Source organism: Pseudomyrmex gracilis, unplaced genomic scaffold (assembly GCF_002006095.1).
Source record: "Pseudomyrmex gracilis isolate BER0280 unplaced genomic scaffold, ASM200609v1 scaffold_309, whole genome shotgun sequence".
NCBI lineage: Eukaryota > Metazoa > Arthropoda > Insecta > Hymenoptera > Formicidae > Pseudomyrmex > Pseudomyrmex gracilis.
Window position 1 is genome coordinate 1 of NW_018020893.1, and position 17115 is coordinate 17115.

General features: G+C 39.2%; 3 protein-coding genes across 3 annotated transcripts in view; 1 reads left to right on the forward strand and 2 right to left on the reverse strand.

The window, feature by feature from the left end:
* Positions 1–192: 192 nt before the first annotated feature.
* On the reverse strand, positions 193–3069 carry LOC109859971 (lethal(3)malignant brain tumor-like protein 2). The gene is made up of 5 exons (XM_020438741.1): positions 2132–3069; positions 1293–1588; positions 763–1021; positions 483–673; positions 193–408 (listed from the first exon to the last, which is right to left on the reverse strand). The coding sequence occupies exons 1-5, from the start codon at positions 2151–2153 to the stop codon at positions 193–195; spliced, it is 984 nt and encodes a 327-aa protein (XP_020294330.1). The 5' UTR covers positions 2154–3069.
* A 147-nt stretch (positions 3070–3216) lies between these two features.
* LOC109859967 (protein kish-A-like) lies at positions 3217–4380 on the forward strand. Its single transcript, XM_020438734.1, has 3 exons — positions 3217–3376; positions 3891–4006; positions 4127–4380. The coding sequence occupies exons 1-3, from the start codon at positions 3374–3376 to the stop codon at positions 4230–4232; spliced, it is 225 nt and encodes a 74-aa protein (XP_020294323.1). The 5' UTR covers positions 3217–3373; the 3' UTR covers positions 4233–4380.
* Positions 4381–4453: 73 nt separating this feature from the next.
* LOC109859966 (lachesin-like) overlaps positions 4454–17115 on the reverse strand; it is a 62478-nt gene continuing 49816 nt past the window's right edge. The window contains exons 4-9 of the mRNA XM_020438733.1: positions 13381–13627; positions 10756–10929; positions 8464–8592; positions 7967–8102; positions 7525–7682; positions 4454–7027 (exon numbers count right to left, since the gene is read on the reverse strand). Coding sequence (XP_020294322.1) covers positions 6675–7027; positions 7525–7682; positions 7967–8102; positions 8464–8592; positions 10756–10929; positions 13381–13627 — 1197 coding nt within the window. The 3' untranslated portion in view covers positions 4454–6674. The remainder of the gene's footprint in view (positions 7028–7524; positions 7683–7966; positions 8103–8463; positions 8593–10755; positions 10930–13380; positions 13628–17115) is intronic.

Here is a 17115-nt window from a genome sequence, read left to right on the forward strand (position 1 = left end):
AAGATTATAAGTCTTTATTACTCAGTCTACGTGTTTCATAGACATATAAAGTATAGACTGGAAATTGCGAGGTATTCACTTCGCGACGCGTCGTAGACTACTTCGTGTGAATTCGTGATCGGCGGAAATATCCGAACGCTTCTCGCTGAAGTTTTACGGAATATATTTGAAAATAAAATTAAAGCTTAAAGCCTATATACTTACATGTTTGAAACAAGAGACTGGCGCAGCACAAAATCCAGGTTCAAGAAGCTGTGGTGTCCAATCATATGAACTAGCCAGTTCTGCAGTTTTCTTTCTTCTAACTGGTAAGTCCTCGGGCATTACAGGCTCCAAGTTAACTTTGTGATTTTCCTCCGAAGAAGACTCAGTGACTTCTGCTTTTTTCTTTTTTAATTCTCCAACAGTCTAAAAATTGAAAAGAATTTTACAGTTTCTTTTTACACATTTTTTCTGTCTCTAATATGTCCAAATTAACTTACATTTGTTGGTTTTTTTGTTTCATTAGGTGATGCTTGTATAGGTTGATCTATCGAATAAGATGGGCTGTGTGTCGAATCGGCAGTAAGCGAGTTATATTCTGAAGAACGAGCACAAGCTCTACTGCAAAATCTACGTTCCTTTGTGTAAAAAGCATGCTTCACACCAATAGCACCACACTTTTCACAAACAGCTGTGGAAACACACATGTAAATTTGATATAACGTCTTGTGAGAAGTGACTATTAGATATATTATAGTTTAATACCAATATTGAATTTACCTATGCCATCTTTACGAATAGGAATGAAGTTCAAATCGGTGCAAGGTTGATAAGCAATTGGTGTCTTTAGAACAAGTCCAGGATGTTTTATGGGTTTTATCTTTCGATAGTGATTATTATAATGCTTGTCTTGAGTAGTTTGAGTCGCAGCATTAGTCATTATTTGTTCTTCTTCCTCTTCTTCTTCTTCTTCACCTATGTAATCTTCCAATGTTAAATATTCACTTATTTCTTGTTTTTCTGTCTCTGAATCATATCCCTTTAAAAAGAAAAAAACTCCACAATTTACAGAGTTGTAATTATATGTAAATAATTAAAATTTCCATTTTATTTTATAAATCTCCATATAAATTAAAAGTATAAAAAATATAAAGTATAAAAAATCTCCATATATAAATTAAAGAGGTATAAAAAATATTAAGTATAAAAAATCTCCATATAAATTAAAGGTATAAAAAATCTTCATATAAATTAAAGGTATAAAAAATCAACTTAAATCAAATTCTCTTGAACAGAAACAAAATACTCACTCCCTGTAAGTCTTGAGTATCAGTAGCTTCCTCTGCCTCACCAGGCTCTGAACATTCTGTTGAAAATTGCTGTGGTATATAGCGCACCATAGTGGTTCCAATATGATGATTTCTAATCTCTTCATAAGGATTTGAACCATGTGAGAAAAAGGGATTCTCAGTTGTTTGTCGAGGATCCAGCATAAGCTCATGAGTAGGTTCTGCGTGCATCATCACATCCCCCATCCACACCATTCCTAGTTGTTCAGGCAACCCAGGGATGGAAGTATACACTGTATTCACACACATACCCATTCCTACATTCACATCATTCACCAGTTGTTACTCTTAGCGAATTATTAGTGCACAAATATTTCTTTGCAAATTCTGTTTATTAAAAAGAAAACACAATGAAATATTTGAAAGCAAGCGAACTTTTCGTGTAATATTTCATGCTGAGATAAGCAAAACATTATCATTTAGAGATTAATATATGATTTATGCATTTGATTTAAAACCCAAGAAAGAAAGGAAGAAAAGATTCTAAATTATCCACCTTTGTGTGTGTATCTACGTTGCGCGCGCGCGCGATGCATAGCTATCAAATTACTGTCGAGACCACAAACTTGGTAATGTTCATGTTTTTGCCGCTCTTTTTTTCTATAAATCACCCGGGTGTTCAGATCGGAATGTGACACTAGGGACGATACACTTTTATTTAACCTCTTCTGATATCGCCGCGTATCTACGCGATTGTCGTGCGCGCACGGACGAAGTTTCACTCGCGAGCTGTCGCCGAGGGAAGCGACCGGCCAACATATGAGACAGCGTTAAGCCGCATACGAAAACAAGTTACGTACCATTAGAAGCTTGCATGTCCATGACAAAGAGTCGGGTCCGATGATACCTTCGACGTTTTCAACCGGTATTACCGTAATCTGCTCACGGTACGAAGCGCTTGTTCCATCTCGCTAAGCGGACAACGCATCGCCACTGCTTCGTTTTCGCTTCACCGCAACATCAGATGAAATCTATCATTTCCCTGAAAAGTCACATCCCTCGAATAATTAGGCAAAACATTCGGCGGTAGACTGGTCGCGCTCGCCCCACTATTTTCGTCTTCCTATCAAGGCTGGCAACTGATAAAGCTGGAGCTAGAGGCGACTCGTAATGGCGGATTCGGTTGCTCGCTTACGCGCACACACGCAAGTTTGCCTCAAATGAATTAGCGGATGCGTTCAGAAAACACATCCGCCGCGCAACAGTTGGGGGTAGATTCTGCCTAAACGCGCTGTGCTCAACAAAATACGCGCTCATTCAACATTTCTGTGATCGTTGATTGTTGTGAATATTAATTTTTGTTTTTGTCGGACTTGTGTTTTCTAAACTAATTGTGTTTTCTGTTGGTTGCTGAATCCCCATATGTTTTGAATGAGAAAATGGCCGCGTTTGACGGATTCAACAGTTGAGACATCGCTTTGCGCGCTTATTGCCTATGATTGGCACTAACTTTTACATCTATATTAGATCTAGAAGAATAAGCCAATTGTAAACAATAAACGTAAAGTGATGTTTGCGGTTGTTGAGTTCGCAGAATGTAAATTACATCTGACGCATTTTGTTTCATTTTACTACTGTATCTGATTTGAGATTTTAATAGTCAAGATATTTCCAGAAATTTTTGCATTTAAGTAATTTTATGTATAGCAGCCTTTATTATGCACACATCGCGTCCGTCTCTTCAAGGTTGTTCGTCGCGAAAGAAACAAACGCAAGTCGCAGATCTCGTAGAATTAACTAATCGTATTGGTCAGATCAACCAAAATGATTGGTCAGTTTTGCGAGACCGGTTGCTTGCGTCTTGCAACTAATGCGAAACGACCTTTAAGTTAGATGCGCAGTGATTGTATCAACTATCGATAAGATATCGATAGTCGGTTGTCGAACTGCGTTATCGATTCGTTCCAAATGTGTCAAACTTCACTGTGTACATTTGTGTGGCAAAAGCAAAGTGACGAATTGTCGCAAGACATCTTTTTACGAAAGACTTGGTAACAATTGAACTGCGATTCTTTGAGCAACTTGCATAATTCAACGCAATTATGGTAATTTATAAATATTCGTACATTAGATATACAATGAGATTTCAGATTGGCGTATTTTCTAACCTATATGTGTGACGTTTGACAAATTGGAGAGGATAAATAGTGTGCTCACAAAAATCGCTGGACGGTATTGTGAGGCACGTTAAACAAAAAACGTTTGACAAATGCTGCGTTTAGAGAGCGCGCTGTTGTGTCATTCAATCTTTAGTTTACATCTAATGAGAGATAAACATGGAACGATACAACAATAACGCAGATAGCATGCTCCCCGAACGCAGTCAAAATATATGTATCGCCAATTATAAATCGGAAAATGAAGTTTTTAATTATGAAACACATTAGTAAATAAAAACTATTTCTTCTGTGCAAAAAGCTACTAAGATCTAATTGTTGTTTATTTAGTATAATAACAACTGTTTTTTATATATTCTATTTTTTATATATAAATCAATTCTTTTATTACTCAAAAACAATTAGATTCGAAAGAATACTAATGTAATTTTTGTCGTGGCAGTCTGCCATATTTAATTTCCAGAGTCTGCTGACTGTAGGATTGCTGTTGATATGCACCTGTACCTACATCAGAGCATTCTCTCCTAACTTGTTTGACAAGAAGTTGGGAAAAGTTGGGTAAGTCAAAATAGAATATTTATCGATAAAAATGCATATATACAATATATACAAAACCATTTGTATATAAATATACATAATTTGTACATATGTATATTTACCATGATGTTATTCTTATAGTTTCCAGGGTACTTTTTGGAAATGTGCTAGGATTGGTGAAAGAAAAAGCCCCTATGTGGCTTTTTGTTGCGTTTGTATGGCGTTTAGCATATTGTTTTGGTCGTAACATTCCTGTGTGTAGAGTTTTTTAACCAATGTGCATTTGGTAACTAGGTCATACTCTTTTGTATATTTTAATGTACTTGTAATATATATACATATATTTATGAGCGCAAGAAAGGAGAATGAAGAGAATAAAACAATTTTGATATTTATTTAGCGACAAACAGCTATATTTGTCTCTTCAATGATACATAAAAATACACTTGTTTAAGCTAGACTTAAAAGTCAAAACGAACATCATTGCTAAATGTATGATAGTTCTTCTTTTCTTTCTTTTATTTGTCAACACGTTTTTTTTCCCCCAAAGCTATATATATTATCCAATTTGAGCACATTTCCTCATTGTATTCCCGTAATATATCTCTTTCCTTCCTATAAACAACAACATTCTCTTTAATATTATTGTAGAGTTATATTGAGCATCTGTGTGATATACAGAGTTCATTATGTAGGTAAATTTAACATATTTTTTGCTCCGTGTGTGCGAGTGGGATATGCTATCTTCTCCGTGATAATGAACCGCTCAATGTCAACTAAGAGACTTGTACTCCACACTGATTTTTATTATAAGTTTTTTTTTTTTTTTTTTTTAAACGATCATCAGATCACTTTTTCTCTTTCAACTTTAACGCTCTTTGACATTTTTGCGTCACTTTACACAGTTGTCTTAATTACAGAACAAGATATGGTTCGTAGTTTTGCGAGGAATATATCAATCAAATGACACACTGCTATGTCAAGAAAATAATCAAACCGCGTATATAAGGTTGTTTAATATTTGTTTAACAACTTCTGATTATTGTGTCGCGTATATGTAAATAACGTATGCATACGTATATTGTATACTCCAGAGTATTTATATTATTTATATTATTTATATGTATATATATATATCCTTATTGAAAAATGTACACATCCGCGATTCTCAAAATGAGAAGCTGAGCATATCTTATACAAAAAACTGGCATGGGAAAGCCGACTTATATAGAAGAGCGCGTCTTATTCAAGAAAGCAATACACACATCGGTCTCATTCCTCGCAATTTTAACCACTTCATATATATATTATAGTCCTATAACATGGTCTTTGCTTCATTATCGACATATATAAAGGTACAGTATCTTGTCTACGAGTAATTTAAAAAAATACTCAAAGTAACCAAAGTGATGTCTATATGTATAATTTCCTAGAGTAGATTTTTTTTTTTTTTTTTTGATACGCTATTATATGCGCTACGGATATGATTTTTTTTATTTCGGATATGAAACGCGACAACGCTCGCTAGAGAGATGTCATCAAATACATCAAATTCACTCTCTTACATCACAATAAACAAAGATATCTCGTACTTATCTCTTACATACAAATTAGTATGCTAATTATTTGTCTTGCGTTTGGGTATGATCGACGCGTAATTGTCCGAAGAACGTCGGTGATGATTAATCGATAAAGAGACAATATTCAATAGCAACGTAAGGGATGTTCACTTGAACCGTCACTGTTGCAAGTTATATCTATTGGCAATTCGATCAATTCCGTGAAATTATTCTCTTCTCGCTGGCGACAGCGACAGTTCATTTGAAATAGACACCCTGCATATGTAAGGCTTTTCACGCTAACGTTATGTAATCGCCTAAATTATCACCTATTAATATTACAAAAATCCAAGAGAAACGATCATTTTTGATTAACAGAATCTTTTTCTCGTGTATTTAATTCTCGGACAGCGGTCAATTTATTTGGCAATTTAAAATATTGCTTCTTTTTCTCTTTTTCGTTCATCATTCTTTAGATTTTATTGCGATTTTTAATTTTTAACAAGAACAATAAAACATTTCACGGCAGTTTTGCAGATGCAATAAATTCGAAATCAATAAAAAAAGAAGAAATATTTAAAAATTGACGAGGCTTTTATTGGATTAATATAGCATTCTCCACCGCCCGAGTGAGTTTTAAGAGTAAAATTATAACGTTATATATTATTTAATCATATCAAAGAGCAGATTTTTTGCTCACGAATTTTTTTCACGTTAGCAACGAATAAAAGGGTCATAAAAAATACATTTGTAAGCGTCTTTTGGTAAAAATCCGCGGCGGTTATCTCGGGCGACGCTCATATTAGCGGATCAAATTCTTTTCTTCTGCCGTAGTTTCTGTTCTTTCGCGCGCGTGAAAGCGTCCAAATGTTCCCACGATTTTTTTTCTTCCTCGCCGCTCGAGACCATCGATCTGGGCTAATTAAACCGAACCATCGCTTTCTCTCAGCCAGCTCACCCTCGTAGTCGTTGTCTTAGAATCATTTCCTTCTGCGTTGCTAGGAGATCCGGCTTCTTCCGTGAGCATCCTCGCGCTCTTGCTCGTCCTGTCGGATCGATGAATACAATTCTGTTGCCGACTCGTTATATTAGCTTTTCTCACGAATTAGTGACTCTTGTTGTCTTGTTCCTTATCGCACCATTGTCGAGAATAGTATCAGGCAGAGCGGTAGAATGACCCGCTTGCCAGCGACCGCGACCGCGGTCGCGTCGCTGCGATCCTTGAGATCCTGGTGGTTCTGGTCGTTGCGGTGGTTCTGCTTGACTACGTTGCCCTTCATTAGAGATACGCGCGGATCCGCGGTAGTCGTCGTGGTCACGTGTTTATAGATCCATCGGGCGGTGCTCTTTTGCATGGCCGGCGTGCTCACCTGCTGATGTGGAATCCGATTGGCCGTGCCCTGCACAGCCTTTGACCTGTTCCGGTTCAGTCGCTTCGAGTTGGTCGAGGTGGTGCGGGTAGGCTCGGTTGGTGCCTGAATCTCTGAAAGTTTTTTACACGACACACAAGGTGAACCAGACGCTCCGCTTTTTCAGAGTCTTCTTTTTTTAAACGGCTTACTCGTGTGCCTTTATTTTTATTTTTATTTTTATTTTTTTTTTTTTTTGATGACCTTTTTGGTTCTTTATGCACACATAAGCTCCCGCCGTGTTGCGATAAATTTAGGTAAAATTTAGATAAAATGTCGGTTTTTTCTACAAGGCCTGAAGCGGACGATATTTTAATTTTTAGTAACTTAGAAAAAGATATGTAGTAAAGAATGCTCAATCCCTCTCCGATTTTTATTAAAATTTTGCTTTACTTGTATATCGTCGCGTCGAATAGAAATAACCGTTTTTCGCGTGATATCGAAATAATTGTGATGCGAAAATAAATTTCGCGCAAACCGGATCCTCACGTTAGCTGTCAGAAAGTGACAGAGAATGACGTATTCATTCGGCCTTATATATATATACGTATATGTACATGGGACTACCTACCGTAAACTCGGAGGGTCGCTTCGGCTTTTCCCATACTTGAGGAAGCCGAGCACGTGTATTCGCCCAAATCCGTTTTCTCCAAGCGTCTTATCTTCAACACGATCGTCGTCTTCCATTCCTCGTCGGGGTTTCCCCGCTCGTCGATTTCGTACCTGCCTCTGCATTGACATATCACTTACGTTTAGCGTGTCGAGATAGGGATGCGAATAGATTTCGTTATTCGACGTCTCTCGTTAGAATAAACCGCGCGAGCCGGCATCCCCGGGATCGATGTAGCAAATCGCGATGACCGAGGTCGGGAGAACAGTTATTCAACAAAAAGCCGAACACCCCGGCGACGAAACGTTTTGCCTCCCATATCGAAGAGATTGTCGAACAACGGATTCTCTCACGAGCCCGAGGAACCAGTGACCCAAACTGTCAATATTGCCTCAACACATACCCGCTCATGATAACTTGCTCCTTCCGCATCCACAAGTTAATCGTCTTGGGATAAGCTTCGATCAAGCAGATTAGCGACACGTTTGTATCCAGAGGAGAGCTGAGCAGCTGGTTGGGTGCCTTTGCGCTCGGGGGAACTAAAATTACGCGCGAGAGAAATATGAGAGAAAATAGCAGGTACATGTTTGATATACAGTTCGTTACTGTGAATTCAAACAAATATAGATTTTTATGATAATCAGAGAATTTGCAGAGAATGTTTCCGCTTCTGTAAATAGAAATCGTATTTTCATAAGCGATCCCGTCTCGCGTAATGGATGATAATATTTCATTAAAATACGTGTCATATTTCCTGCTTGATTTAAAAATAGAGGTTAAATTGAACAAAATCCGTCCGTTTGTGATATCAGGCGATATATCAATTGATTTCATCAGTCTCGCTGACTTGGAAATGTCGCCGAGCAAAGTGCGTCATACAAATTGTTTTTGAGTACTTACAATTTACTTTTAGATTAACCCTTTTGCTGACTGCCGGAGGCACTTCGTTTTTCGCTATGCAAAGATAAGCCCCCATTTGCCTCCTGTCTACCCTGGTTAATTCTAGCTTCTCGCCGGTCTGGTTGTCCACTAGAAAATCGTATACGTTATATGAATATCTTGTTGAAAGCTGTTCCCTCGTTGACCGTATAAGCCGACGTGTTTAACGCGGTCCGAGTAATTATTCGCGAAATACGCCTTCCGGGGGAACGAAACGATATAAGCTGAGTATGAATTTGTAAAGTAAAATTTGTGTCGTCGGGATTTATCATCACACCGCTGATAAAACTGACATTTCATATTTCTGCATGAGCATCAAAGAATACATAAAATTTCGCTCGCGCTTTAATGTGATTTCATTATTTATCTGTAATTTGTTTTTATACAATTACTTAAAATTACAGATATATTATTTTTTTAGATTTTTTTTTAAGTCGCTCTTGCGTTGTATCAATATTTTTTCAGTAAATATTAATTAATTACGATTAATGGCGATGCGTAATGAATAAGTGCGCCATGAAGAATTGTAGCTCATAAAACGCGGCGCCAAATTAATTCAGTTAATTACAGAAATTTTTTCACCTTTGTACACTATCGAATTTAATTTTACTCCGCACATCGCAACTGTTTATCGCGAAAACGAGGACGAGAGATAACGAAATTTTGAAAATCCATATTTCTACATAAATGTATGTGTTTACAATTTCCATTATTCAATGAGAAATTGCATTTAGCGCGCACGTGTAATAGACGCTTTTCAAATATAACTGAAAGATAATGAATCATATTATTATCAAACGGACGGCCGACATAAATCACGCGTGGAACATGTCGTTTCGTGTTCGCGATAAAATGTGTCAGATTTTAATAAGATCGATCGAAAATGCAAGATGCGTGATTTGTGCTGACAGCTGATGAAATTCGTGTACGTCCAGCGTTGCGCAGTCACTTGTATTAAATTGATAATTATGCAGTGTTCGATTGCGTTGTCGTGTATGTACGGAAATATCTTTTTTTTTTTTTTTTTTTTTTTATATATATATATATATATATATTTTCCGGAGATTTAATTATCGTGTCGTGTTCGATTTTCGTTAATGCTAATCAAATAAAACGTGATATTTTACGGGAAAGCGATAGATATTAAAGAATTCGTAATTATAAAAATATAGAGTAACAATTGAGATAGATTGTTTATTCTATAAAAATTGAAAATAAATTGCAATACAAATTTTTTTTATATACGTCAGTCAATCTCTATATCGATTGATAAATTAACTTAATAGACTTCGTACAGATTAAACGTATGTATGTTGAGAAAAAAGCAGCAGGGAAAACTATAGTAGCGGAATACAGTATGTAATACATCTAACGTATAAGGACTTGAAAAAGTTATATACATATATATATATATCTTTTTGCGACACATCGGTATATATTGGAAATCGATTGATTGCTGAAATCTGTCTCTCCAGTGATTGTCAATCATTCCAATTGAATGTCAATGGCTGTACAAGCACACTCTTTTAATTCCACACGGCCCACCGGGCACTCGTGTGATGTTGCAAATATTTCTTTCTTTTCAACCTGCCGTGCAGTCCGAATCTATTTGCGGCGTGCGCGCGCGTGCGAAGCGTCGCGACTGCACAAAATTCTTCGAGTGCAGATGTCTTTCGCGAAATGCGGCGCGCGACTCAACGTGCCCGAAGGATATATTGAAAGTCATTGCGAACAAACTAATCTCTAGTCGACGGAACGTGTTCCGCCGTAATTGCTTTCGATCGGGATCACCTACGTGTGCGAATTCACGATATCTTCATATTCTCTTAAACCGCTCGGGCTATTCGTCTGATTAAGACACGTTGGATTACCGGGAATTAATCTAATTGCGCGAAAATGAGGACGTTAAAGAATATTTGTCTTCATTAAAAGATCTCAAATGTCGAGATATTTTCAGAACTTTTTATTATTATTTTACTTCTCTCTTTGTCCGCATACACACACACACACACACGATAAGATTTTCTATGAATTATGTATTACGCGTAAACCAACAATAAAGACGCGATTAAACCTGCAATAGAGCTACGTGACACAGAAAGGGAATAATACATTCGCGTTGGCGGTTCCCTCGGGTGGAAGGGAACAACTTCATTCCGAGACAACAACACAATATTTTACGTTGTCGTCACAAAGGGACAACAAATACAAAGATCGCTACAATCCTCGTGGATTATAGGGGCAATATCTTACCTTGTATCAACGTATCGTGAACACCCCTCATGAGTATGAAATCACTTTTCTCGCGTCTCCAGTATACGCGAGGCTGTGGCCGCCCGGATGCTTTGCATGTCAATGTCGCGTTCTCGCCTTCGGGCACGGACACCTCTCCGTCCGAAGTGCCGGAACTCAAAATGTCAGGCGGCACTGAAAGAAAGATGACAGATAGAACTGTCAGATCGGACGACATGATAAAATATTTAAAGTCACATTAATCGGTTACGTCGAAAGTCTGAAACTGAAAGTCAGGAAAGAGATTCGCGATAAAATTAGGAATTTTTTTCAACCTGATGTGTGAATATTTGATACAGAATGTGGGATTATAAAGTTTACGTAAAATATGCAACAGAGAGCGGTGCAGCGTTAGGAAACCTGTGTAAAATGATGAGAGAGAGAAAGAGAGAAAGAGAAAATAAAGAGAGAGATTTGTCTTATGAAAAATTATGTGTGATAATAAATACTACAACAATATATATATCACAATGAATTACAAAGATATCACACAGAATATATTTGTCAAATATTTATGGTTCTGCAGAATTGAAATATTTCTACTCGACATAATTGTTTACGCTCATCTGCAAAATTAATATCGGGCGATTTTTTTCCAAGTGCGAGACCATTTAATTATATTTCATTCTAGGAGAACAGATTCCAGAAAAATTAATCTCACCGTGTGCATACATTTTTCAAAACTAATTGAAGGAAAAAACGCGATTGCAAAGCATTCTCTCTCTCTCTTGAATTAATATTGTTCGTTATAATTTATTTTGCGTTTAGTTTTACACACAGTAATCAGAGCCGAGAACGTAAATTCAATAACAAAAGAATAATAAAGCAGCTTGTGATACGTCAAGCGTGTTTTTATAAACTTGCTTCCATTGTACAAACACGAAATGTAAAGTATATAGAAAAAAACGTTTTATCGTTGCAACCTTTATGGAATGAAACGAATTTCGCCGATATACCGCACGCGCGCGTCCATTTATCACAAATTCAACACGTGTCCGAGGATTATGACGCAATTTTGCCGAACGTCACGCGCTCCGTTGTCTACGGCGAAACAATTCACGGATCAGATCGAAATCGCACAATGTATCTTCATGCAAGTTTCTCTCTCTCTCTCTCTCTCTCTCTTTCTTTTACTGACGTTCAGCTGGAACGGAACTTCGCGGACAAGGAGATTCCGTATTGCCGTCATTCTAATCGGATTTAACCGAAACGTTGCTCTCGACGTTGGCGCAACGCACGATCGAAAAATCATCTCAAAATCATGCCTGTCACACTCGACGGAAATGAAATATCGAGAAGAACATCCTCGGACACAAAAGAGAGAGAGAGAGAGAGAGCTTTTTCCCGATGGAATTCTGTCCAATTCGCGGAACCGCTCCGAGTCGTTTCAATTACAATCATTCGAGCTGGCCAAGTATATCACGACAATATATATTATATGTACATACATATTATTATATGTGCATATATATACTAGCGTGTATGTGAACCGATTGAGAAATGGCATAAAAACAAGATGGCATTTTCCCGTGTGCGTTTCTGCACAAAGGAAATTCACTCGACGGCGCTTTTCGAATGTCTGAAAAACGACGAACATCAGGCAAACGCGCACGCATGTGATGGAACGCATCGCGTTCTTTCCGTTCTTTGCCGTTTCTTGTGCCTCTCACGCACAAAAAAGCATCCATACACGATATTACTCGCGAAGATGGGATGCGGCGCGATATAAAAGTGAAGTAGTGCATTTCACGACGACCGTGATGTGGCGAGGCGCAATGAGCGCGTTTTGCGCGTGTGCCCTGATGCCGAAATTGAGGCACGCAGTGTGAAGGAGCATCCTCCAGGATATTGCTGATGTGAAGCTCCGTGGCGGAGCAAATATTGAGTTGCTACGTCGTGTTTTACGTCGGTGTAATTAACGTTAAAAGGAGATAATGTAAATTTAATAGGAACAGTTTGGTCTGACGTTTGCGCACAAAGTACGCGAGCATCCATCAGCTGACGCAGTCGGTGAGCACTAGTAGTAGACTTTCCATCACGTCGACTTTCGAACTTCGTTATCGCGTTTAATTAAACTATAAATTAAAGCGCAGCCGGTAGCGTTTCTTATATGATCGGTAATGTTGCCTTGTTAACTTAATTCACATCGAATCGATGTGTGCATATTACGTCAACTTGTGTGAGAAACCACAGCTGATCTGTTCGTCAATCAAGTTTGATTGTTTTATAACCGAAATCAAAGTTGCAACAAAAACAACGAGATTTTCTCAAAGATCCGCCTCCATCGTGCCCGAAATCCTTTCTGATCACGTTATCAAGATGCAGCAGCAACGCGCTCTGCGGTGTTATGTACATACAACTGTGCATAAACGCGCGCGGTGAGAAATGCTGCGCGTTATGCATACGCACACGTGCGCAGCGGCCTATTCAAACGCGCGCGCCGCAACAGCGGCGAGGCACGCATATTTTCCCGGCCCCCAAAGCCCCTAATCGAAACGCAGTGCGTGCGTACATACGTGACGTCTCTGCCGCAAACCTGGCCGGTCTGCCGGCGGAATGCGGCGTAACGCGTGCAATTAGACATACCTAGGACATCCACGCATCCCAGCTGGCTTATCATCGGCTTGGTGTTGAGCTGGCACATGTAACAGCCACGGTCGGCCTCCTTCAACGCCCGGATATGCAGCTGCCAAGTGGCCTCCTCGTCCTCCCGCGACTGCGTCTGGTTCTTCGTCTTCGCGTTCTCCAAAGTGACGAAGAATCGAGGCGAGTGTGTGACCCTGCGATCGCCCATCGACAGCACCGTCTGATCCTCGGCACGTAGCCATCCCACCTGCAAATATACGAGAACAAATATTTCGGATTCTTTTCTCACACGAAAAACCGAGGCGAGCGAGGAACTGAATTGCGTCGTATCTCGTGTTGTCGAATCACGTGACTACTCGGGATCACACGCGAAAGAGACTTCTCTCTCCCAAACGCGCGAACGTGCTTCCGAATTCGAGTGAACACTGGGATCCGTTCTGCGAAGATATTGAAATTTCATTGAGAGAGTTCAACTGCGGCATTTTCGACCGTGGTTCCATAAATTATTACGCTATAACGATATACGAGAACACCGCTCCCGCGGGAATGTGAATGTAGAGAATGTCCATTATCACGCCGGTGTGTTTAATACGGCAAATTTCGCTTTGAACAATTTCAAAACCGATTTTTCCACGCGTATCCACGATATAAATTACCCGTACGATTACTCTCGCAATGATATTACGCGCGAAATGATCTGTCATAAATTTGCCGAGATAATATTACTCCCGTGAAGACATGACGTATGTTATTTCACGTAATAATGGAAACATAAGCCTTTGGATTCGGCGATCATTCGCCGCGTGGCGAATGCCCGTCCTGTATTTTCTCCGGTTCTCGGGCTATCAGCTCGGGACGGTCTGATGTATACAGAGCCCGTAATGATATCCAATGACCGCGCGAAGATTAACATCAAATATCGTCTTTCGCTCGTCGTGTCCCGTTATAGATTTGATGACGAAGCCCGGGTATGAACGAGATTCTGTCCGGACACAATATTATATTGCGCGCGCTATCGTCAAGTGCACGCGCGACCGAGCGAGCGCGTGTGCACGTCGGCAGTAATTGCTTTTAGGCAAGTACGCATATTGTACCCGAGGCTTGCATCGAGTTTCAAGCCGGGCCTCGGGCGATACTGTGTGTGCGGCTCGGCGACGGCAGCGCAGGAATCAGCGGCGACGAAAGGTTCAATTTAATGTCGTATATGAGCGCCATGGCGCCTCACTTAACCGCTAGCCTTCGCCGCGTTATCTCTGACGATGCACTTGGTAATTAATCTCAAGTGACTGTTGTGCGACCCACATAACCACCACCTCCGGCCATACACGGGACCTGGTTACATGCCGTGAGCTACCACCGGGCGCGCCATCCGGCGCGTCGTGTTACTCATACACTTGCGCGCGGCGATGACACGCGTGTACCTAGCCACAATCCGGGCAACTGGATTAGACGAAGGGGTTGATTGTTGAAAACAAGCTTAATTGGTCTTAAGAACATCGCACACACCGCGCCCTGTCCGATATACGAACGTGCGATCGTGACGTCGTCGAAACGGAATTCACACGCAGAAGTATTAACGGAATTTTTTTTTACTTGGCTCTCTTTATTAGATATTTCTACGTAGTTCTAATTGAAACGCTGACTTCAAAAGCATTCTTCGGAATATGCGAACGCATAACCGGAGCATTACAAAGGGTGGAATTAACGTTTGAAATTAAATTCACGCACCTCGCGAGACGAAATTTGAAAAATAAAGAGAGAAAGAGAGAGAAAGAGAGAGAGAAAAGGAATTCTCTCTCTAAACTTTTTCCCTCTCTCGCGGAAATAATTCAGTCGCGGATATTGTGATTTCATCTGAGAAAAAAAAAGTAAGAGAACATTTCCGTTCCGTCGCGGTGTCACTCGCGATTATGGTAATAAAAAAGAAGCGCCTCAAACTCGCCTCACAGTTTAATCAAATCGATGTGTAAGTAGTACAATATGAATCGAATTACCCGCGTATTTCATGAGAAAGATGAGACGTTCGTGTTTCCGTTATCGAGGAAAAGGTTGAACGAAGAGATAATCTAGGGAGGGAAGGGCGATAGACGACGCTGTTTGAATCCTTTCGTTATCGAGATGGGTACAATCGACGCTCGCTTTAAGTACAATGTCGCGGTGGAACAACTGTTATTCTGTATGGAAGGAGAGAAAAAGAGAGCGTCGTCAGGTTCTTGCAGGATCATTATCTTTGTGAAAAGAAAAAGAGATAACGATTTCGCTCGATGCCGGCTCCGGTATAACGCGCCCCGTGGTCTCTCTCAGGATTTTCCCTTCTCTCGCGAAAGCGGCATGCTTATCGTGCGAAAAGCTCCTGAGGATTCAAACGGCGACTTAAGTTCGGCATTTTGCGTGGTCACGATCTTGAAGACCGGCGGTCTTATATCCGCCGGTCGTAATCTCCGATTGAAAAGGATAATTAATGAGAAGTATAAGTCTGAAAATTCTATTACGCCGCACGCGTTCTCCGCGAATAATGTGCTTTTCTTCCATTTTCGTCGCGATTATATAGCAGTCTGCGTTTAATTCCGCGACGTGTGTGTGTGTGTGTGTGTGCGTGTTTCCGATCGGATTCTTTTCTTCTAGAGTTCTCGCGACTTTTCATTTAAAAACAGAATTATGCATTCATTCTGTTTCGGGCGCATCTATTGAATATCTATTGAATCCGTTGGCGCGGATACAGGATTTACAATAACATCAATAATTTGTGACTAATAATTAATAACACGCTAGTTGAAATTTTCATATAAAATCACAGAAATTTGTGAAAGTTTACAAAGATCGATAATAATTTAATTGTACCGCTATTTATGTTATACATGTGAAAAAGACAAAAGGAGATCGCGCGGATACAATTACGTAAAGCTATGTTTACGTTAAAAACGATTTTCCTTGTGAAAGTTCAAGATGCTCAGTGATAATCCTTATAAGAGAGAGACTTCAGTATTAATTATGCTGTTGAAGATACAAATCTCATTCTGCTCTGTAAAGCGCTCAGATGCTGCTGTAACTCTTTATTGGATATTAAAATAAGACACATTAGACAGCGTTGAAAACGTGATTATAAATGCAATATCTTTTATAATGATCATCGTCCGATAGTAGAAATGAAATCAATGAAATCCAACAATAGACTGAATGAAAACCTATTAATAAGTAAACACACGTTGAATAACTGTATGTTGGGTAACTTGTATTTATATTCAAACATATATTGTAATTATCTTTAAATGATCAATTGTTTTCACCAACGAGTATTTTGCCAAACAATCCTATATTAAAAAAGGCATTTAGACCGAGAAGTGCGCGTTTCGAGTCGAATATATCGCACTTATTGTTGCCTCTTTTCCGCGTTGCCGATTGATTGGTTGGTTGATCGAGTCAAATCGAATCGGTAATATCGAGAGAGTAAATAATGAAAAGTGATTTTGAGACAGGTCGTCGTATATGTAGAGAAAATTAAAAACGTAACTAAAGTCACGTGACAGGAAAGTGTAGAAAAACAACACGTGAAAATAACGTGACTGTAATATATATTATATTATATATAACATTAAATAATACATATTATATATATACATATAATTTATTATATATTTATAATATTATACTTTATATTGTATTATATGTATTATATACATACTACAGTAATGTCACTGACCTCGGGCGCGCGGCCTTGGCGGGGTCACTGACCTC

Coding starts and splice junctions, on each gene's coding strand:
- LOC109859971 (XM_020438741.1), bottom strand. CDS start 2,153: ATGGACATGCAAGCTTCTAATG. Junction 1,589..2,131: donor GGACATGCAAGCTTCTAATG/GTACGTAACTTG, acceptor ATGTGAATGTAG/GAATGGGTATGTGTGTGAAT. Junction 1,022..1,292: donor ATACTCAAGACTTACAGGGA/GTGAGTATTTTG, acceptor TTCTTTTTAAAG/GGATATGATTCAGAGACAGA.
- LOC109859967 (XM_020438734.1), top strand. Junction 4,007..4,126: donor AAGAAGTTGGGAAAAGTTGG/GTAAGTCAAAAT, acceptor TTATTCTTATAG/TTTCCAGGGTACTTTTTGGA.